Source organism: Narcine bancroftii, chromosome 7 (assembly GCF_036971445.1).
Source record: "Narcine bancroftii isolate sNarBan1 chromosome 7, sNarBan1.hap1, whole genome shotgun sequence".
NCBI lineage: Eukaryota > Metazoa > Chordata > Chondrichthyes > Torpediniformes > Narcinidae > Narcine > Narcine bancroftii.
This window is the reverse complement of record NC_091475.1, coordinates 6,096,421-6,116,029: the sequence shown is the minus strand read 5'-3', so window position 1 is coordinate 6,116,029 and position 19,609 is coordinate 6,096,421. Positions and strand designations below refer to the sequence as shown.

General features: G+C 38.3%; 1 protein-coding gene across 6 annotated transcripts in view; it reads right to left on the bottom strand.

Annotated features, from left to right (window-relative positions):
* The window catches only part of LOC138738437 (target of Nesh-SH3-like), a 207,561-nt gene that overhangs the window by 23,660 nt on the left and 164,292 nt on the right, over positions 1 to 19,609 (bottom strand). For 5 of the 6 annotated variants that reach the window (XM_069888645.1, XM_069888648.1, XM_069888644.1 and 2 more), the window contains 4 exons: positions 14,358 to 14,417; positions 10,100 to 10,168; positions 5,322 to 5,528; positions 3,755 to 3,863 (listed from right to left, as the gene is read on the bottom strand). In XM_069888645.1, coding sequence (XP_069744746.1) covers positions 3,755 to 3,863; positions 5,322 to 5,528; positions 10,100 to 10,168; positions 14,358 to 14,417 — 445 coding nt within the window. The remainder of the gene's footprint in view (positions 1 to 3,754; positions 3,864 to 5,321; positions 5,529 to 10,099; positions 10,169 to 14,357; positions 14,418 to 19,609) is intronic. The other variant, XM_069888646.1, reaches the window with a different exon arrangement.

Genomic DNA, 19,609 nt, shown 5'->3' with positions numbered 1-19,609 from the left:
GCATTTGAAATTATGAAGGGGATAGATGGAATAGATGTGAATAGCTCTTCCCCTTGAGGGTAGGTGAGATTGGAATGAGGGGTCATAAGTTAAGGGTGAGGGGACAAAAGTTTAGAAGTAACATGAGAGATAGCTTCTTCACTCAGAGTGTGGTGGCTAGGTGGAATGACCTTCTGGAAGAGGTGGTTGGAGCAGGGTCATTTTTGTCATTTAAGAGGAGGTTGGATGAGTACATGGATGTGAGAGGGTTATAGGCAGGGAGCAGGTAGGTGGGACTAGAGGAAATCATTTAAATTGGTGGGGACTAGAGGGGCCGAGATGGCCTGTTTCCATACTGTTATGGCTATAAATCTGAGTTAACATTAATTTGAAAACTCAGCCTTTAATTGATGGTAAGTTTTTCAACAGTATGTTATTATGGACATTTGGGATGACTATGTTATTATCTCCAATTGTGGCCATAAGAATTATTATTTTAATGGAAACTACAATACAGTAGGAAAATATTAAGCTTATAATTGCAATTTTATGATATTTGGAGCCAAATGAGGAGTGGCACACCAATTACATTTGTGTTAAATTTACATTTATGGAATGGACCAATGGATATCACTACATCAAACACCATTCAGGGAGCAAAAGAGAAGGGATGTTACTTTTGAATAGCTTAAATATTAATAGAATTTATCTGGGTTTTTTTTAAATTAACAAGTTAATTTTTCACTGTTTTTAAAATGTTCCTGGATGTCAGAGATGTTTAAACCATTTTACAGCAGATAAAGCTTCATCCCCAAATTTTCCAGCTGCCAAAATTTGTGGAGCAGTTGAAGGGGTAGTTTCTTTGCTACTCTACCCATCGGCCCAGCTGCCCCCAATATGCGATTGGATTCCAGGATCAGGCAGGAGTGGCCCCTTTGCAACCAAACAAAGGGAGTTGGGGCACGGGGCAGGGTGCGGTGAATCACGCCAGGGAGAACTGGGTCTGGAAGGAATCGCTGCGCACGCTTAAAAATAGTGCACATAACAATGAGGTCATCTTCAAACTTCCGAGGATCCGCAGACCCTGGAACCTCTCCTGGGGCCAGAACATTGAGACAACCATGAAACAGGCACACAAAAGTCTTTACTTTCCAAGTAGTCTGAAGAAATTTGGCATGTTGAATACTTCTACATGTGTACTGTGAAAAATATACTGACTGGATACATTACAACCTGGTTTGGAAACTCAAGTGGCCAGGAATAAAGAAGGATGAAGATGGTGTCTTTTTGTACTACTGTAATTGGTATTTATTTATCCTTATATTTTTCCTCATGGTGCATTGTATTAATTAAATTATACTTATTGCTCGTTACGTATCTTTACAGCTGAATCAAGCAAACATTTATTTACATCTACACATTGTCCTTATGAATATAACAATAAACTTTCAACATCATCACTGCAAAAGAAAACATAAAAATAATGGTTGTTTGAATTTCTGTGATCAGTTTGGTAACCTTCATCTCAGGTTTTGCCTAATTTGATCACTATGAACCTGGCAAATTAATCCATTTTTTTCCCCTCCATAAATCCTTGTTGGAAAGCATCCTGTCTCAACCAAGCATATTTAAAACAGTAAATCCGAAACGGGTCAGGATAGATGCAATATTTCTACACCTTGGACCCACAAAGTGTTCCACTGTACAAGCTGTTGCCAGGATTCAAAACCAATCAATTTTTTTTCTCTAGTCCTGCTTGAAGTTTCTTGTACATTAGTAAAATTCTGAAACATCAGTTAAATCCAGGAATTGTTTTTAATGAGACTGCATTTTGGTTTAGACTCTGGGAAAATTCTTGCAAAGTCAGATAACCATCTAGGTGTTGGAAGCATTCAGTGCAACAGTCCAATCAGGGTAAAATATAATGACCTGCCTAACCTTTCTTCTACATTCATGGAATCTTGAACTTCAGATCTATCCTTTTATGGCTCTCTGAGCTCATTCTTTCCTGTGGCAATCCACCCCTTAAACCACATTTAACTATATGCTTACAAATGTTCATGGAACTGCATTAATTTTTTGATATGTATGCTAATTTTTCCTGTAGCATTATAAATATTTCTGTAATTATACAGAGCTGCCAGATAATACAGAGACCAAGTTCATTAGGTTCAGTAGAACAAAGAAATAAATCAGGGCAAACTCTTAAACAGAACTAGTCCTAGACCGATAAATCGTGGGTACTATAATAATCGTGGGTATAATAATCGTGGGTATAATAATCGTGGGTATAATAATCGTGGGTATAATAATCGTGGGTATAATAATCGGTGTACACTCAGGAAAAGAAATAACAAGCCGATCATTTTGAAAGGCATTTTCCCAAATCATAGGATTTCTAAAATATGGAATTGGAGCTAACCCAAGAAGGGAGAGATATGTAATTGATTATTAAAACCCATTTCTTTCAGCAAACTCTCTTTACGATAACATTTGCAATGGCAATCACCGATGCACATAAATGAAAAGTTTGCACTTTTAAAAACCTGGTTCAAGGTGGGTGGAATAATCATCCCTGAGGAAGAAATGTTGATTTGTACCCAGAAAGAAGACTGAAAAAAATAATGGTCATTATTTCATTAAAGGCAATGGAAGAACGAGCTCCAATTTCCAGAGTTCCTGAAAATGTGCCCTGTGGAAGTAGATTCATTCAGGCCCTTCAGTGACACCCTCACATTAACGTTGGAGACAGGTGGTCAGTTCACATAATATCAGCCACAGACCAGACATGATCTTGTACACAGGGAAGATGTAGTGGGGGTCAACTGACGTGTGCAATTTTGGATAGAAAAGTTTAATAATATTTCAGCCTCAAAGGGGTCCCATCAATTTGTTGCCATCACACATGTGGCAACAATATTTCAAACTGGACTCAGGAAAATATAGAAAAGTTTTCTGGCCACATATAAAATTGAGCAGGGGGGGATGGAGGGGGGGGGGGGGAGATGGCCTTTTCATGCCACTAAATATCTTTTTCTAAATTGTCCCAAAATTTCTTAACATGGCAGGTAAAAGGAGGCAAATCTTTCTCAGTGAGCAAACCAGAAACAAGTTTTGATGTACAAAACTTTATTTTCCACAATTCCCCTCAATGATGAAAAAATGATAAAAATTTGATCAGTGTTTACATTATTATCAATTCCTGAAGGTACACAGGTGATTTCACCAGGAGAGGTTCCAGGGCTGATTTCTTTATGTGCCTGACGAAACACTGTGGGAATTTTTCCAACTAAAACAAACATGGTGAAAAGCAAGAGACGTAGGGCCAGCCATTTTCTGACCACACTCAGAATTTTCTTCTCACCAATTAAAAACTAAGATTTAGTCGTAATTAGTGCATATTACACCTATTAACAAAAAAAACATTTTCTGACCACACTCAGAATTTTCTTCTCACCAATTAAAAACTAAGATTTAGTCGTAATTAGTGCATACCTTTAATACCAACCATTATGACTAATTTTGCTAACTGATGTCAGAAATATTAAAATAATCTCTACCTGACTAAAAGATTACCAAACATCAGCTTTGCAGGCCCACTCTGCAATTCTTGAGAAAACTAAATGTATTTGCCCAACTGGCTCTAATAAACTGAGAATTCTTTCATGCAAATAAGCAGATGATTGATTTACTGTAGTTCTATTCTCAAAACTCTGATGGAACAGAAAATAATGCATTACTTGAAAACTGTGAAAAGTAAAAATGCTTTTTTCACCTCGTGTTTGGTTTGAGATTTTCCACTGCAGCATGGGTTTGATTGGTAAGAGTAATGAGTTTCTCTGTTTTGTTGTCGGGACCTTGCATTTCTGATACAACTTCATACTCTAGAAGATGAAAATATAAAGACATTTCAGAAAGGGAAAAGCAATTTAATTAATGTCAAGAGTGAGGAAAATTAAAAATAAATATGGTTGCAATTAGTGTCAGAACTAAATACACTCCCACATATAATTTTCCCTGTAGTCTTTTCTCAGTTCAAATAGTTAAAATAACTTTGGATCACAGATCACTTCTGATTCTCAATAAGTTATTAATCAGACAAATCAGGTCCTGAACCTCCATTCAATACATTCTGATAGGATTGCGTGGCAGTGAAGCAAATTGGAGCAAAATCCAATTCTCTTAGCAATCGCTAAGGATATGATATTTCAGTAGAGGGGAGGAAATACAACTCATGGGTTAATGGTGAGCGTACAGAGAAATTCAAAGCAAGTCCAGTCAGTTTACGCTGATAACTCAGTAGCAGAGTTGATACATTCAGGGCCCAAACACTGTAAAGATAGAGGTCATTCAATTTCGGAATCATCTGTGTAGGACTGGGACTCCTACATCCGTCATACTGCTCCCTCACCTCTGGTTGCTGCATTGGGAAGGTACATGGGGGGAGAGGGACAGTGGTATGTGCTGCCTGCAGCACTCATTACATCCATCAAAATAATGGGCATTCAAGTTATAAAAGTTCAGAAACCACAAAAGAAACTGCTGCTTTTCTGAGGAAGAAAGCATTTTATTTATTTTCATTTAAATGATGCCAGATTGTCCTACCCAAACCCAATTTGTGGTTATTTTCGACGACGACTAACTTGAATATAGGAGTTTAATTTTTATAAAAGGATCTGCCTGGTTATTAAATTTGAAAAATTGACTAGTGATTAAGCCTGTGACCAAGTAATAGCAAAGTGAACACTATTAATGGGATCAGTGTTTAGGGACTCCGTTTTATCCCACAGAAACTTCTGCTTGGCTAGTGAGATACAGGGAGAAAAAAAAATGGGCTAAAGGTCTTGTTCCTGCAGTAGCAGAAGGATCATTCCAGCTTTGAAAAAAAGTGTGAGTAGGCACTTCTTGGCCCAGGTGTTTGATTTTAGCTGCTCAATGATGCCATCGGCACCCATCTGATCACTACAAGGCGAGCATTTTAACAGGGTCTTCTTAGCCAATCAGGCACAAGGTTAGAGGGCAAATGTACTTTCTGATCTGATGGTTGAATAGTGGCTTTTACTGTTGAGGTGCCTCCTGCAAGGAAAATCATCAGGAGTAGAAGAGGAGAAGGGCAGCATCACTCTGGCTGTCTCGTGTCAGAACAGAAACAAGTTCTTGACCAGGAATCTCCTGGAGGTTCTCAGGTTTGTTCGAGCTAATCTGGTGGTAGAAATAGCTTGCCTACCATCAACTCCATTTTGGAAAACGTGGATATTCACAAACATAAAACGTCACAATTGGTCAAAACAGCAAAAAGTATACTCCAAAAGTGCAGAGAATATTAGAAGTGAATCGATTACCGCTTGCAGTATCATTCTTGTTGCTCTTCCAGTCAACAATGAGAAAGGAAGAGCAGCCTTCAACGGTCACTAGGGTAAGGTTTGAAGGTGGATATCGTGGAGCAGTTAAGGCTTTTTCATTTGTAATGTTTTCCTCTGAAAAATGCTTCAACGATTCAGTAATGGAGCACGGTATTTTTTCCTTTGACATATATTTCACATAAGGCCCTTAGAAGGGAAGAGAGCAGTAGGAATAACAGCTAGTTAGTAATCTCAATCCAATAGTATATCGTCACCAATTTAATAGCCATATCCTTGCATTATATCATTCAACCAGCAAGGGGAACTAGTTCAAGAATTAGAAAACACAAGGTGTTCTAAATCACATGCAATTTCCCCGTAATCATCACCTGATACAGAAGGAAAAAAAAGTGGTTTTCAGAGTCTGTAGAAGTATTTGTATGTTTTTACATAATCCTTATCTATACCACTTAGAAATGCAAATTAACTGTCGATGTAGTTCCATCAATTATTTTTGTATTTCCATGTATATAAGATGATTCGCTAAGTGCTTTTCTTAATATTTTGTATGTAAGTTTATATGTTAAACTCAATAAAAATATTTGAGAAAAAATGCGAATTATGTAACATGGGAAAAATCATCTCTTCAAATGCTTTTTTTCCCCATTGACCTCATCTTCGACCCAAGTTCATCCAGTCAGTCGAAGATGTGGAAGAATCCGATAGCTCATCGGTTAGAGCACTGGTCTTGTAAACCAGGGGTCACGAGTTCATTCCTCGCCGGGCCCTTGTTTCTGTGAGGGGCGCTGGACAAAGTGGCAACTCCCTGTCTTCCTTACGGTAGACAAAGTTGAAGAGTTTCACGTATGCTACATTCTAAATGACGTATTACGTGATAATAATGGAACCTTTAATACTGAAATATTTCTCTATTTCCAAACGTAGTTGTTTGAAGCAACAATACCTACCAAAGTAAGTTGATCAAAGTTCTAACAGCTGTACCATGAACAGTGTGAAACAAACAAATGCCTCATGACAATATATCTAGTCCTGGATTTCCATCTTGAGGCAACAACCTTTTGACATATTCATCCTGCTCAAAGCATTGCACTTCTTCTAAACCTCATTAAGATTAGTCCAATCTTCTTGAACTACAATTCACTCTTGTAGGAAAGAGAAAAAAAAAACAGAATACATTTTTTGAAAATTTCACCGATCTGTTGAAATAAAGATCGATTATAATATTTGGCTTCCTAATTACTAGTATGTATATTTCCTGCGTTTCATAAGGCCACACAACAAAGTCCTTTAATATGACACTATTTCAATTTTTTTCACTTCCTGTTACAGCATTCAACCTCATACTTTTCCATAAAAACATCCACCCCACTTCTTCAGTCAACCTAAATTCCTTGCAAACTTTTCCTCGGTCTCTTCATCTAAATTATTAATGCAAATTGCAAATACTTAGGGACTATTTTGCATCTCATTGGTGAAACATTAACCGATCACGTCCCTTCTCGTTTTCTATCCTTTAATCAGGTCCTCACTATGCGACCGTTACTTCCAGCTTGTGAACCCTATTTTACATAACAACCTACTGTGTGTTATCTGACCAAATACCTTTTGAAAATCCAAATGCATTGCGTTCACCGATTTCTCCTTAATGAACAGGAAATACAAGGCTTGGTCCTGTTGATTCTGATTGCATGAGAGTTTTTAGCCCCTCTATCTAATCAATGTCTGTAAATCTTAAATTAATATTACAATTTTTACAGAATTCTAGTAAATTTACAAGCTGTGTTCCATTATTTCCAAACTATAGATCGTTAAATAAATACCCCCGATATTTTATATACTGTATACCTCAAACAAACCAGTTTACCATTATTCCTGTTATGAATAGCATTCATTACTGTTCAGTCCAGGTACTGTTCTTTAATTTATGTAGCTCTGAGAAATATTAACAAGAGTCTCCTTCATTTCCTGCCTGATTTCTTGATGAGTCTGGGGTATGTCTTATCCAGCTCATGGACCCTTCAGACAGTTAATTCTCTTCGTTTTTTTGTAACATATACTTTATTGATCTTTACATATGTTACAGATTCCAAGCCAAATAAGTGCATCTGGATTTTGTTCATGGTTTTCATTTCTAAAGACTGATGTGAGAAATACATTTAACATCTGGTGTTTCCTGATTCTCTATAATATTTCTACCCAACTTATCCCTCAAAGGAACTACCTGGCCTTTTATACTCAACTTTTTGCATAACTGAAACAAATTCCTTGGACCCCTTTTGCTTCTGTCAACAATCTGTTTTCCTACTTCACTCTTATTTCCAATATTCATTTTGGATATCTTCAGCTTGGCTTTAGAATGCTACCAATTGCTTTTTTTTGTTTGAAGGTTACTGCTTGCGATATGATGGGGTATGGATTCTATTGCTCTTGACTGGAAAGAACTAAAAACACAGATGTTGAACACATCAATACATCAAGCCACAAATTGGCCTCAGTTAAGGTTTCTTGGTGATTATTGCTGAAAAAAATTCCTTTTACACAGATCTTAGCTTCTATCTTGTATATTGTGAATTATCGTGCAATATTGAGAACTTTTTTCTTGCTCAAAGTTCAAAGATTTTATACACCTGTTTTGGGCCCGGTCAGAATGGCAAAGAATCATTTTAAAGGGTAACAATAACACACTATTCTGTTTACAAATTAAACTTAGCAGAATTGTTGGGTGGAAAAGGTCAAGGCACACATGGAAAGGGGAAAAGAAATTGTAGCGATTAAAAAAAAAGATTTGTTTCTCCGCAATGATTCAAATAAGCTTATAGTTTACTTGTCCTTCATAGCTAAATGGAGTACATCGGCGGTGTGGTCGTGGTTGTAAATTAGCATACAAGTTAACCCTGATTATATGTAAACTTCTGAGGCTGTGGGTGGAGAAGAAATTCATCTTTGAATTGCTATTGATAAATTGGTGATGGAAATTGTTTGAGCTCTGTACTCTCCTTCCAAACTGATTCTATTGACATAGAATCAATTTATTAAGTTAAGTTTAATGCAGGAAACCACTACATCAGGTGCCTTATGCCTGCAACCAGAAAACTAACCTATGTTCATGGTCCAAATGAGAGAAATAGGAGTTCTCTCGAAGACAATCAGCAGGAACTTTATTTTCTGTGGACTATGCAAAACTGATGTTCCTTCTCAACTAATTTGTTCTTGATAATTTACAGTAGATGCACATAATTGAAATCATTCCAGTAAATACAGGTTGTCATTAAAACAAAACCCTTTCACTTAAGAGAAGGCCTCAGAGATTTTCAAAAGACTGAGTTTGAGGGAAAACCAGTGACAGATTAGCTCAAATGATCATCCAGTCAGTAAATAATGGGTATCAGAGGATGTCAGAATACACTACATGGGAATCACCAAGGGGTGGGAAAAAAAATAACATTTTATTATAGTTAACTGTTAACATGTTATATTTAGTATGTCTAAAGTTAAAATTTTTTAAAAAGTGACCTGAATAAGTACTTGAAAATTTTTAAAAAGTTATTGAAAATGAGCAGAAAAATGTGACAGAGTGACTGGTTGAAGAGCAACTCGGACATAACTACAAGGATAGATGCATCTCCTACCAGGTATAATGCATGAACTGATTTTAAGGATTCAAATTTCATTAGAAAAGTTATAAATCTTTAGGTTTCTTCCACTTTTCTGAAAAGAAGTCGACGTTTATTTTTAGTTACTTTTAATGCCCACATTTGTGAATATTTTCATGTGGTTCAAATGCTCCCTGGCATTTATAATTTTAATTGATCCACTCAAAATAATGTTGCAAACTGAAGATAATATCTACCGTCCAATGAAAGTTTATCTTATTTTTACTTGCGACATTATTTCTGAAGCCTTCAACATTTTCATTCTGGCGGCTACAGGTAGATCTGTTGATTATACAACAGCCGCGAGACACTGCTCTTTGCCCAAATTCTGAACAGAATCGTCCTGAATTGTTCTATTTTACACAGCACTCCTACTTTTAGCTTCTTTAATACATTTATCAACTTAGCAACGTGGGCAAATTACAGGAGGAGCTGTGCAGTTCACTTGATCCTTGATCTCAGATGGTTTCACAAGGTGAAAGAAACATTTCTTTCAAATAATGCAGTAAATTGAAGGGCTTATTCCACCACAGAAGCACCTGCATTCCGCTCTATCCAAAAAAAAATTATTTAAGAATGAAAAACATTCATCAACCATACCTTCCAACATAAAATGGAAGAGGAGACTAACATAAACCCATGACATCTTCATAAATCTTATCACATTTCTCAAACATGCTCAAAAACTTCATACACAGCAGATTAAAATCACTGTGGTTGCATAGGCTTACGCAGGCAGACAGAGCTGGATTTTGGAAATGTGATCTCACAAAACAGCAGTGGCAGGAATGACCAGACAGTTTGCTGGTGTTCATTAAGGAAGGAATGGTGATTAAGATGCCAGGAGAACTCCCTGCTCTTCAAGAATAGTACCATGCCGCTTTTAATGTCTACCAAAACCACTTTCGACAGCAGAATGGGTAGCAATTTATTTGTGAATTTGAAGGACTGCATCTCAGACAATATAACATGCCCTCAGCACTGCACTAAAGTGTCAGCAAAGATTATGTTCTCAAGTCCTTGGGGTGGGGCTTGAACCCACAACCTTCCGACTCAGGAGGCAAAGGTGTTCCCAACTGAGCCAAGCTGACAGGAATACTGTACCTCTAAATCTTTCTTGCCCCTGGCCATCAATATTAGATACTGGGGTTGACCTGAAGACGGGTGGATTTTCTGTAACAAATTCAAAAGAAAGCAATTTTATGAGTCTGGAAGTGACTTTTTGGCTTTGATCACACAGTATCTGAAAGGAAAAATCCAAATTATTGAAAAAGTGTCGAAATGCCTGGTCACATGCAGCAGGTACGGCAAAATCTCCAAAAACAAACCCCCACAAGTGGACTTGTTTCATCAGAACGTAAAACTTAAAGACAACCACTGTAAGTGTTTGAGTCAAGATACTTCAGCTACAAAGAAGAAATTAATGGACATCATGTTCAAATAAAAACTGCTTAACAGAATAATGTTACTTGACGTCAAAAAAAAATAGTTTCAAAGCATCTTTCCATTGCCTTCCTTATAAGACCTTCAGTCTCACCTAAAATCTTGCAGGTCACACAACCAGGTCACTATCTACCACAGACCTCCTATGCTGTGTAATTCAACACTGAACTTGAAGGAGTGCTCTCCTGGCAAAATGGCACTTCCTCAGCGTGACCTTGAAGTATTCACATTGATTTTGTCCTCAGGGCACGGCATGTCACTTTCACTTGCAATCTTCCACCTTATCATTTGTATATTCCCCATGCATTATTCCCCGATCAACCTTTCAGTATTTTTTCCCAACCTGATTAATGGATTAATTGATCATTAAGTCTTTCAGCTCTGATGAAACATCGAGATGCAAGTATTTTCCCTTTATGAATGTTGATTGGGGTGCTGCACGTTTCCCACATCTTTTGTTCATGCTGCAAATCTCATTGCATTTTTTTTTGGTGAAAATAGCTAACAAAAGACTAATATTCAATTTCATTGCAGTCATTTAAAATCCAGTTGGCTGAATTGGGTTCTTGACCAGCTAAGGCACTTCTGTAATCTCACTTTAATGATTGTAACTTAGTGGATCCTGTTATAGGCAATTGAAGGTATGAATATTTAAAATGCATTTTGATAAACCCACTTTAATATCATATTAATAATGCATGCGAGGAGGAGTCCTCCATTTTATGCCATGGAACTATATCCAGAAAAACTGGGGGTTATTCTGCATTTGTTAGTACCAGTTTTAGCAATGTTTGATACTATTAACAACAAGAAATCTTGTGAAAAGAGGAAAATATGAATGAAAGCAAACTCCTGGGTTAAAATTTGAGCAAAATGCAGTTGAAACAACAATGCAGTAACATATTATAAGCCACATGCTGCATAAGCTCCAAATCAGCCATTTAAATTGAACAAGACAAATCATCCAACCACTCTAATTAAGCATAATAAATTGCTCAATGCATTGCCACAAATGTCCTTGAACACCAACAGAAAATGTTGGCATCATTTTGATTTTCTAGTACTCGACTACCATTTGAGTGCAAGGACCATTTTTTTCTGCTGCCAAGAAGCTTGTCAAAATTGCAAATCGCTTCTGATTCATTTCAAATGATAGACGTTGCTCCTCTATGGAGCAGAGCCATCAATTCAAAGAGAATAAATTAATTTCTCTGCATTTTGTAAAACACTCTGAATCGATATGCTCATGGAATATTTTCCTTTTATCCAATCCTATGTTCTAATTGACGTTCTATACGCAATCCCCTCTTGTACATGCATTACCAAACAAAATTAAAATCAGTGCAAGGCTAGAAGTTGAAATTCTGTCCATATCACACTATAGTCAGATTACTTCATCTCTCAGAATATGATTTAATAACATACAACAGACCCTTAAAGTTAATACACATGCAATATAATGCAAACTCCAAACAACCCAAGTGGTTGCAAATGATTCATTGACTTTTTTGCCTCATTATGTTTTTTTTTTGCATTCCATAGGGCATCAAAGAATTTATTAGTGATTGGAGAAAGACACTTATTGTTCATAGCTTGCACCATGCACATCTCTCTTCAGCGAGAATTAAACAGAACTGACAGAAGTTAACATAGCTAGTCCCCCAGCAAAATTAATATATTTGTATGGTGCCCAATTGGAAAACACTGTTGAGAGAAATAATGGAACAACTTAGGCATGAATATCAGTTTGATTAGGGCATTTTCCAATGACACAGAAGTTGGTGGTCGTGTGGATAGCAAAGAAGGTTGTCCCAAGGATGTAGGTCATATGGAAAGTTGGCTGGAGAGTTGGCATATGGAATTTAATATTCAAGTGAGAGATGATGCATTTTGTGAAGTCAAATGAGGGTAGATATATTCAGTAATTAGTAGGTTGCCAAGGAATGCTGATAAACAGAGGGACCTTGGGATTCAAGTCCATGCTTTATTGAAAGTGGCAACACAGGTAGCAAAGGTAGATGGTTTGTATTTCTACATTGGGGTATATGTTGCAGCTTTCAAAAACTCTGGTTACACTTGGAGTATTGTGTGTAATTCTGGTTGCTAAGCTATACAAAAGATGTGGTGGCACTACAGAGAGTGCAAGGATATTGTCTGGTCTGGAGGGCTTTAATTTTGATGAGAGATCAGATCAGCTGGATCTGATTTTTCCTGGTGTGGTGTGTCCTGATGGAGATGTACAAAATTAAAAGAGACGTTGATAGGGTAGGCCAGTGGTTCTCAACCTTCTTCTTTCCACTCACATCCCACTTTAAGTCATCCCAATGCCATTGGTGCTCTGTGATTGGTAAGGGATTGCTTAAGGGGGGGATGTGAGTGGTTGAGAATCACTGCTCTAGTCCTAATTGTTATTGAAATATTTTGCTTGAGAAAAATTGTCATTGGCCCATTTCCTTTGGAGTAATGAAACCGTGCACATAACGAGTCAATGAGGGACAATTAAAACAGTAATTTTCAAACTTTTTCCTTCCACCCACATCCCACCTTAAGCAATCCCTTACTCATCACAGAGCAACAATGGAATGGGAAAAAGGTTGAGAACCACTGGGGTAGAGGGTCAACATCTTTTTCGCAAGATAGAAATTTCAAAAACAAGGCATGGAATATTTGATTGGCATGGGCAGGATGGGCTGAAACGACTGTTTGTGTGCTGTAGAACTCTTTAACTATAGGTTTAAGGAGAGAGGACAAAAGGTTTAAGGGAACTTGAAGGGAAAGTTTTGTTTTGCACAGAGAGTTGCTATCTGGAACTTGCCACCAGAGGAGGTGGTGGAGTCCGATGTAATCAATATGTTTAAGAGACAGTTAGACAGGCCTTTGAATATTGCAAGGCATAGACCAGTGTTTCTCACCCTTTTTCTTTCCATTCACATACCACTTTAAATATTTCCTATGCCATAGGTGCTCTGTGATGAGTAAGGGATTGCTTAAGGTGGGATGTGGATGAAAGGAAAACATTTGAAAATTACTGTTTTAATCGTCCCTCATTGACTCGTTATGTGCAGGGTTTCATAACTCCAAAGGAAACGGACCAATGACCATTTTTCCTGAAGCAAAATATTTCAGTAACGATTGGGTCTAGAGCAGTGGTTCTCAACCTTCCCTTCCCACTCACCTTAAGCAATCCCTTACTAATCACAGATCGCCGATGGCACAGGGATGACTTAAAGTGGTATGTGAGTGGAAAGAAAAAGATTGATGACCACTGGCATAGAAGGATATGGACCTTTTACTATGCTTGCATTCAGCTAGAGAGTCATCGAGCAGTACAACACAGAAACAGCCCAATTCATCAATTCCAACCAAGTTGCCCATCTGAGTGAGTCCCCCCTTTTCCATACTTGCCCAGATATCTTTTTGCTTTAAATCCTTGTACCTGTCCAATTGTGTTTTAAATGTTGTAATTCTATCAACCTTCCACAAACATGTTCCCTCTCTGTGAAAAGTTGCAGATTCTGCTGTCCTGGGGAAAATCTATTCAGCTTATCCATGGCTCTAATAATTTTGTACATCTCTAAGGTCACCTCTTAGCCTCCAATGCTCCAGGAAAAAGATAGCCTATTGAGTCTCTTCTTATAACCCAAGACCCTCCAGTCTCTGTAATATCTTCATGAATCTTTTTTGGTTGCTTCAATTAGCCTCAATACAGATCTGTTGGATAGGAATCCATTATACTTGATAAATTAATTCAGTAGATGTCTGTGAATCCTATAATTCAAAATTGATAGACAGTCTTCAGTGATTTCATACAGTGTTCATCAACAATGCAAAAACTCGGATAGTTAGATTGAATTCTTCCAAGGCATTTATGGTAGAGTTACTTACTTATGGTAAAGAGTTTCTGTGAATCATTACTTACCTGGAGTCTTGGCGTAATTTGTTGAGGGGAACTGATCAACAGTTGACAGTGTCTCGGGTTCTGTAGGGGACAGCAAAATAAAAGCAGGATTGGTAAAGAGTTTCTACCAGTGGCAATCAAGTCAGTTTTTTTCCAAAATCATCTATATGCCCATTTGCTGATGCACTTTATGCAAACATCAGAAAGTGACAGAAATCTCAAATTATTGACAAGAGAGTTCAGTCAAAATGTCATAATGCTGCAGAAAATATCAGGCTGTTTTGATCAACCTGAGGCATTCCAAAAACAATTTAACTACTTTGTAAAAATCAAAACGATGGTGCAGTAGATTCAAGTAATCACTGGATGAAGATATCTCATGGATTTATGGTTTATGGCATCTTTATTGAATCTGCACGGTTTAAATGAAGAACTGTAGATATTTTCATCCAATGATTATTTGAATCTATCAAAACTAAGTAACTTCAGAGCATACAAAATGGAGGCAATTGTAGACCATTTGGCACTTCATACCTGCTCCACCTTTCAAAAGTATTATGTTTCAGCTTTTACCTGCTTGCTTCGATCACTATCAATTGAACCTCCACTGCCCTCTTACATAGAGAATTCCAAAGACCTGCTCACTTCTTGGTGAATTTCTTTCCTCTGCCCTGAACGGCTGGCCCTTTGTCTTGAGTCCAGAATCCTCTGGTTTTAGAGAGCCCAGCACGGACACACATCTACCCTTTTAAGAATCTCTCTCATCTAAATTCAAAAGTCCACAGGCGTATTCGGCTTTGTCTCTCCTCATACAGCATCCCTGGCATCCTAGAAATCAATCAAGTGAGGGTTCCTCTGGCCCTGTCCAGGAATATCTTTCAATGGGTAGGAAGACCAGACGTGCACAGAATATTCTAGGTGTTGCTACGAGCCCAGAGGACACATAAACCCAGCAGCAATAGATATTCACCAAGACGAATGATTACTTAAATAAAAGTTGCTTTTTATTATCTTTAAACATGGAAACAGAATCACACTTTAACTTAACTAACCTAACTTAACCCCCTTCTGATTCTAAGCGCACGTGTATGTAATGTGTGTGAGTAAGTTCAGAAAAGTTCTTTGATTCACAGTCCAATCTCACTTCTCACTCCTCCAAGTTCACTGGATGCAGGCAATTCTTATACTGTGCACAGAATTTAACATTTATAAAGTTCACGAGGCTTTGGTGCTCAAAAGGTAAATGGTTACCACTCAGGAAGGTTCTTGTTGGGGTTTTCAGAGAGAGATTTGTTGTTCCAGGACATCCACAACTGATGTACTTCCATCAGTGTCTTGCTGACGAATCTTGCCCTGTCAGGGTTCTCCAGATGATAACCTCTTTCTTTCAGGTCACTACAGAGCACCTTTTTGTTTCTCTTATTCCAAGTGAAACATTAGACAGCCAATCCTCTCCTCTTGTTTGAACCACAAGGGCTTCGACCAGGCCATCTTCCAAAAGCTTGCCAGCTTGTCCTGTTTCAGTCCCAGCAACTTCTCCTGCTTGACACTGTCAAGTTATCTCTGCTTTTCTCTCTCTCTCTCTCCTCGAAAGAAAGGCTGTTTGACTCTTTCTCCATGCAAAACCACATGACCCTCTTAGAATAGCATAACTCACCTGCAGACAATAGCGGCTGCAGCCTGTTCATTCATCTGTTGCCTTGATAAAGGCACTAATCCATTAGTGACATCTCTGGACCACTCTTCAAAGCTCTTGCAAAAAGGTGTGAGAAGCCACTATGTCTCCAGTATTTCAAATAAGATCTGTTTTAAAGTGTTTGTATGTGACCTACTCTAACAAACTTTTCCCAATTTATCTCCCAAAAACATTTTCATATACGCTGTCACAGTGTCGTCTTGCCAAGGTTTTGTGTAACTGAAGCAAGGCACACCATTCTTGCACTCAAATTTTCTTGCAATGAAGGCCAGCAGAGCTTTTTGCTTTCCAACTGCTTGCTGATGTTGAATGTAAAATTTCCAAGAATCATGTACAGTGCACCCAGCTCTTCTGAACATCAACTCCCTTTAAATTAAAAATAAATGAATCACCTCACATTTTTGTACATTATATCGATCTGCTGTTTTACCAGGAAGATTAGTTGCCATCTCGAGGAGATTCATCAGCCAGCTTGAAAACGTTGGATCTGATCCTCATTCAAATCACTGGCAAGGATTGTGAACAGCTCAGACTAGCACTGGTCCTTGCAGTCTCCCGACCCAAACGTGATCCCTTTAATCTTCTTCCTCTTTCTATCCATACCAGTCTATTACCTTCAATTTTCTTTAATAATCTCCTGAGTAGCACCTTATTGAAATCCTTCCGAAAGGAAGAAATTAATTTGTTCACTCTTATTCTATCTGGTTTAACAGTGTTCATATGTTCTACTTGCCTGCTCCCTTTGAAACTCTTCTCACTCTCTACATTTAATGGCAGGGTTGTGGTGAATGTCTGCCAGGTTGCCTGTCTCCCCCCTCTGGCGAGTCTTGCTGTACTAACATTGGCTGTGCATTATCTCTACTGTTAAGGACACTCCCCTTGGGTATAACTGTAGATGCACCTATTGTCTTTCATGAGTTTCTGCTAATAAAAGCCATGATTATTGTTTGACCACATCGTCTTTGTCTACTTCATCATCTGGCGCTTCAAGGGTTCATTATTTTTTTGAGAATGTAACACTAATTCAGCTTATTAAATATTCTGCGATATCTATAAATCAGATATTATTCCATCTCCTTTAACCATAAACCGAATGCTCGGTTATTTTTAATACTGCTAGAAAATGTGATTTTAAAAATGTTTTTTTAAAACCTTCAGCACAATAACAGGCCATTTCAGCCCACGAGCCCGTGCTGCCCACTTTACTTTCTCCCCTGGTACGTCTTGGGGGGTGGGAGGAAACCCGAGCCCCCGGGGGAAACCCACGCCGACAAGGTGAGGACGTACAAACTCCTTACAAACAGCGCGGGGTACAAACCCCGGTCCCGATCGCTGGTGTGCTGTAAAGGCTTTGTTCTAACCGCTAGGCCAACCGTGCCGCCCACAAGATATGTGATCCACAAATTCCACAAATTCACCAAAGCATTTAGAACTTGTCCATTTTATATGCATTGACAAATCTGGATCAGAAACTATTCTCTGGGTACGTTGGTTCTTGTGTACAACTGAGGACCAAAGAGCCTGAGAAAAAGGCTAAGCCAACTCTTGGACGCAAAGGAAGTACGTATATTAGGCACACACTTCAACAATACATATCTTCAGTACTTTTAACATGAACAATTTGATGTTGGCAGGATGATTATTTTAATAGAATTGTATCTGCCAAATATTGTTTTGAGTCGACATAAATGACTGGAAACCCAAAACCGAAGCAGCCGTCTGAATTCAGTCCTACTATAACATAACCAATGGCCATAGGAATTTGTATGGGTTTGGCTTGACGTGTGATGAAGTAATGGAAGTTGCGGCAGGTTTTCAGCAAGCAAATGGAAACAGCTTGAAGACTATGTTAGTGAGTTGATTTATTTGGCTCCATGTTATTCAAACCACCTTAATCATATTCTCCGTAAGTATAAACTTTAACACATTATTGCAAGGGGGCAATACTCACCCTCTAAAGAATCTTCCTTTCTTATTTATTACACATAGAACTATAAATAGAATAAACTGGCACTGATATAAGAGCTGTAAATCTTTATAGTTCAGTGTAAATCAAATGAAGAAATAGAACAGATGGATTTTCATTTACAATTATTTTCATATTTTGGGTGACATGCTTGTTCTTCTCTCAGAAATGCAAGGCAGCCACTTTTACCAACCAAATTTGTATTAAGTACACTGGCTACAGAGAGGATGCAATTTTAAAAAATCTTTCCATATTGTTTTAGCAGCAAGCTTGAGAAGAATAATCCACAGTGATTTTTATTTTGTATTACAATTTTATAGCCTCTCAAATTAAGGATTGCACAACAGGCCCGTAATGCAGTTGTACAATTTGAACCAATTTGCAGCTATTCTGCAACCGAAAACAAATTAAGCTGCTCATGGGGTATTTTATAGTAATGCCACGACCTGGATTTTAAATGGAACAAATTTTGCAGCTTCTACCAGCGTGCAAATTACGAAGTTTCAGGATGTCAGAGGGTCTTGTTCACAGTGCAAATACGCACAGAGCCCTTTGTCTTTGAAGCAATGGCAATGTTCTCTTCCAAATTATATTCGAGTCTGTCCCTGCCCTGCCCTTAATTTACTATAACTCCCACTATTTCATATTCCTAAATGAGTGAATGCAAACACACTTCGAAAAGTTCTCTACCACGTAGAAGTAATAAAAATATTTACGATGAGACAAAAATAATAACTCAAATTTCACCAGCCAATATCACCAAGTGATTGTACAGCCCACACCTGGATGGGAAATTTAAGGTATTAAAGATCAATGTCTGAGACTGAGAATGGAAACTCCACTACAGCAGAGGTGGAGAGGAGTTAGAGCAGAGGAATAGAGGAGATCGACAGCCGCAGAAAAGAAGATGACCCTGGGGCTGGCCAAATTCTGGAGGTTACCTCAATCCAAAAGTCCCTTCCCAATCAAAGTAGAATAGGAAGTTTGTTCATATACTGATTGAATAAACCTTAATGGTCAATCAGTCTTTCAAACGACACGATACCTTTATCATCATTTAAGACCAGACTGTAAAACAATATCATCTACAGTTTTGCTTTCAACAAAAGGGTACCAAACAAACTAATCCACAAGCCATGTGCCCTCGGACTCTACATTTGAATCCTTGACTTTCCATGCTGCAGTTCACAATCAGTGAGGATTGGCAACAACATCTCCACAATTATCCTCACTGTTAGAGCACCACAAGGCCACATACTTAGTCCCTTACTGTACTCCCCATGCACTCAAGGCTACATGGACAAACACTCATTCTAAAAGTTTGTGGATGACAACACCATTGTAGGCAGAACCTCTAACAATGGATGAGATGGAGGGCACAAGAAAGATAAAGGTTCCAGGGCCACAACCTGGCCCTGAATGTCAGCAAGGCCAAAGAGTTGGTTATTGACGTCTGGAGGAGAGGCAGAGTTCACTCCCCAGCCCACATCAACAGCACTGAGACAGAGCTATTAGACAGCTCTAGGTTCCTGGCGGGGGGGGGGGGGGGGGGGTAAACATTTCCTGTGGTTTGTCCTGACTCATCCACATCAACACAATGACCAGGAATGT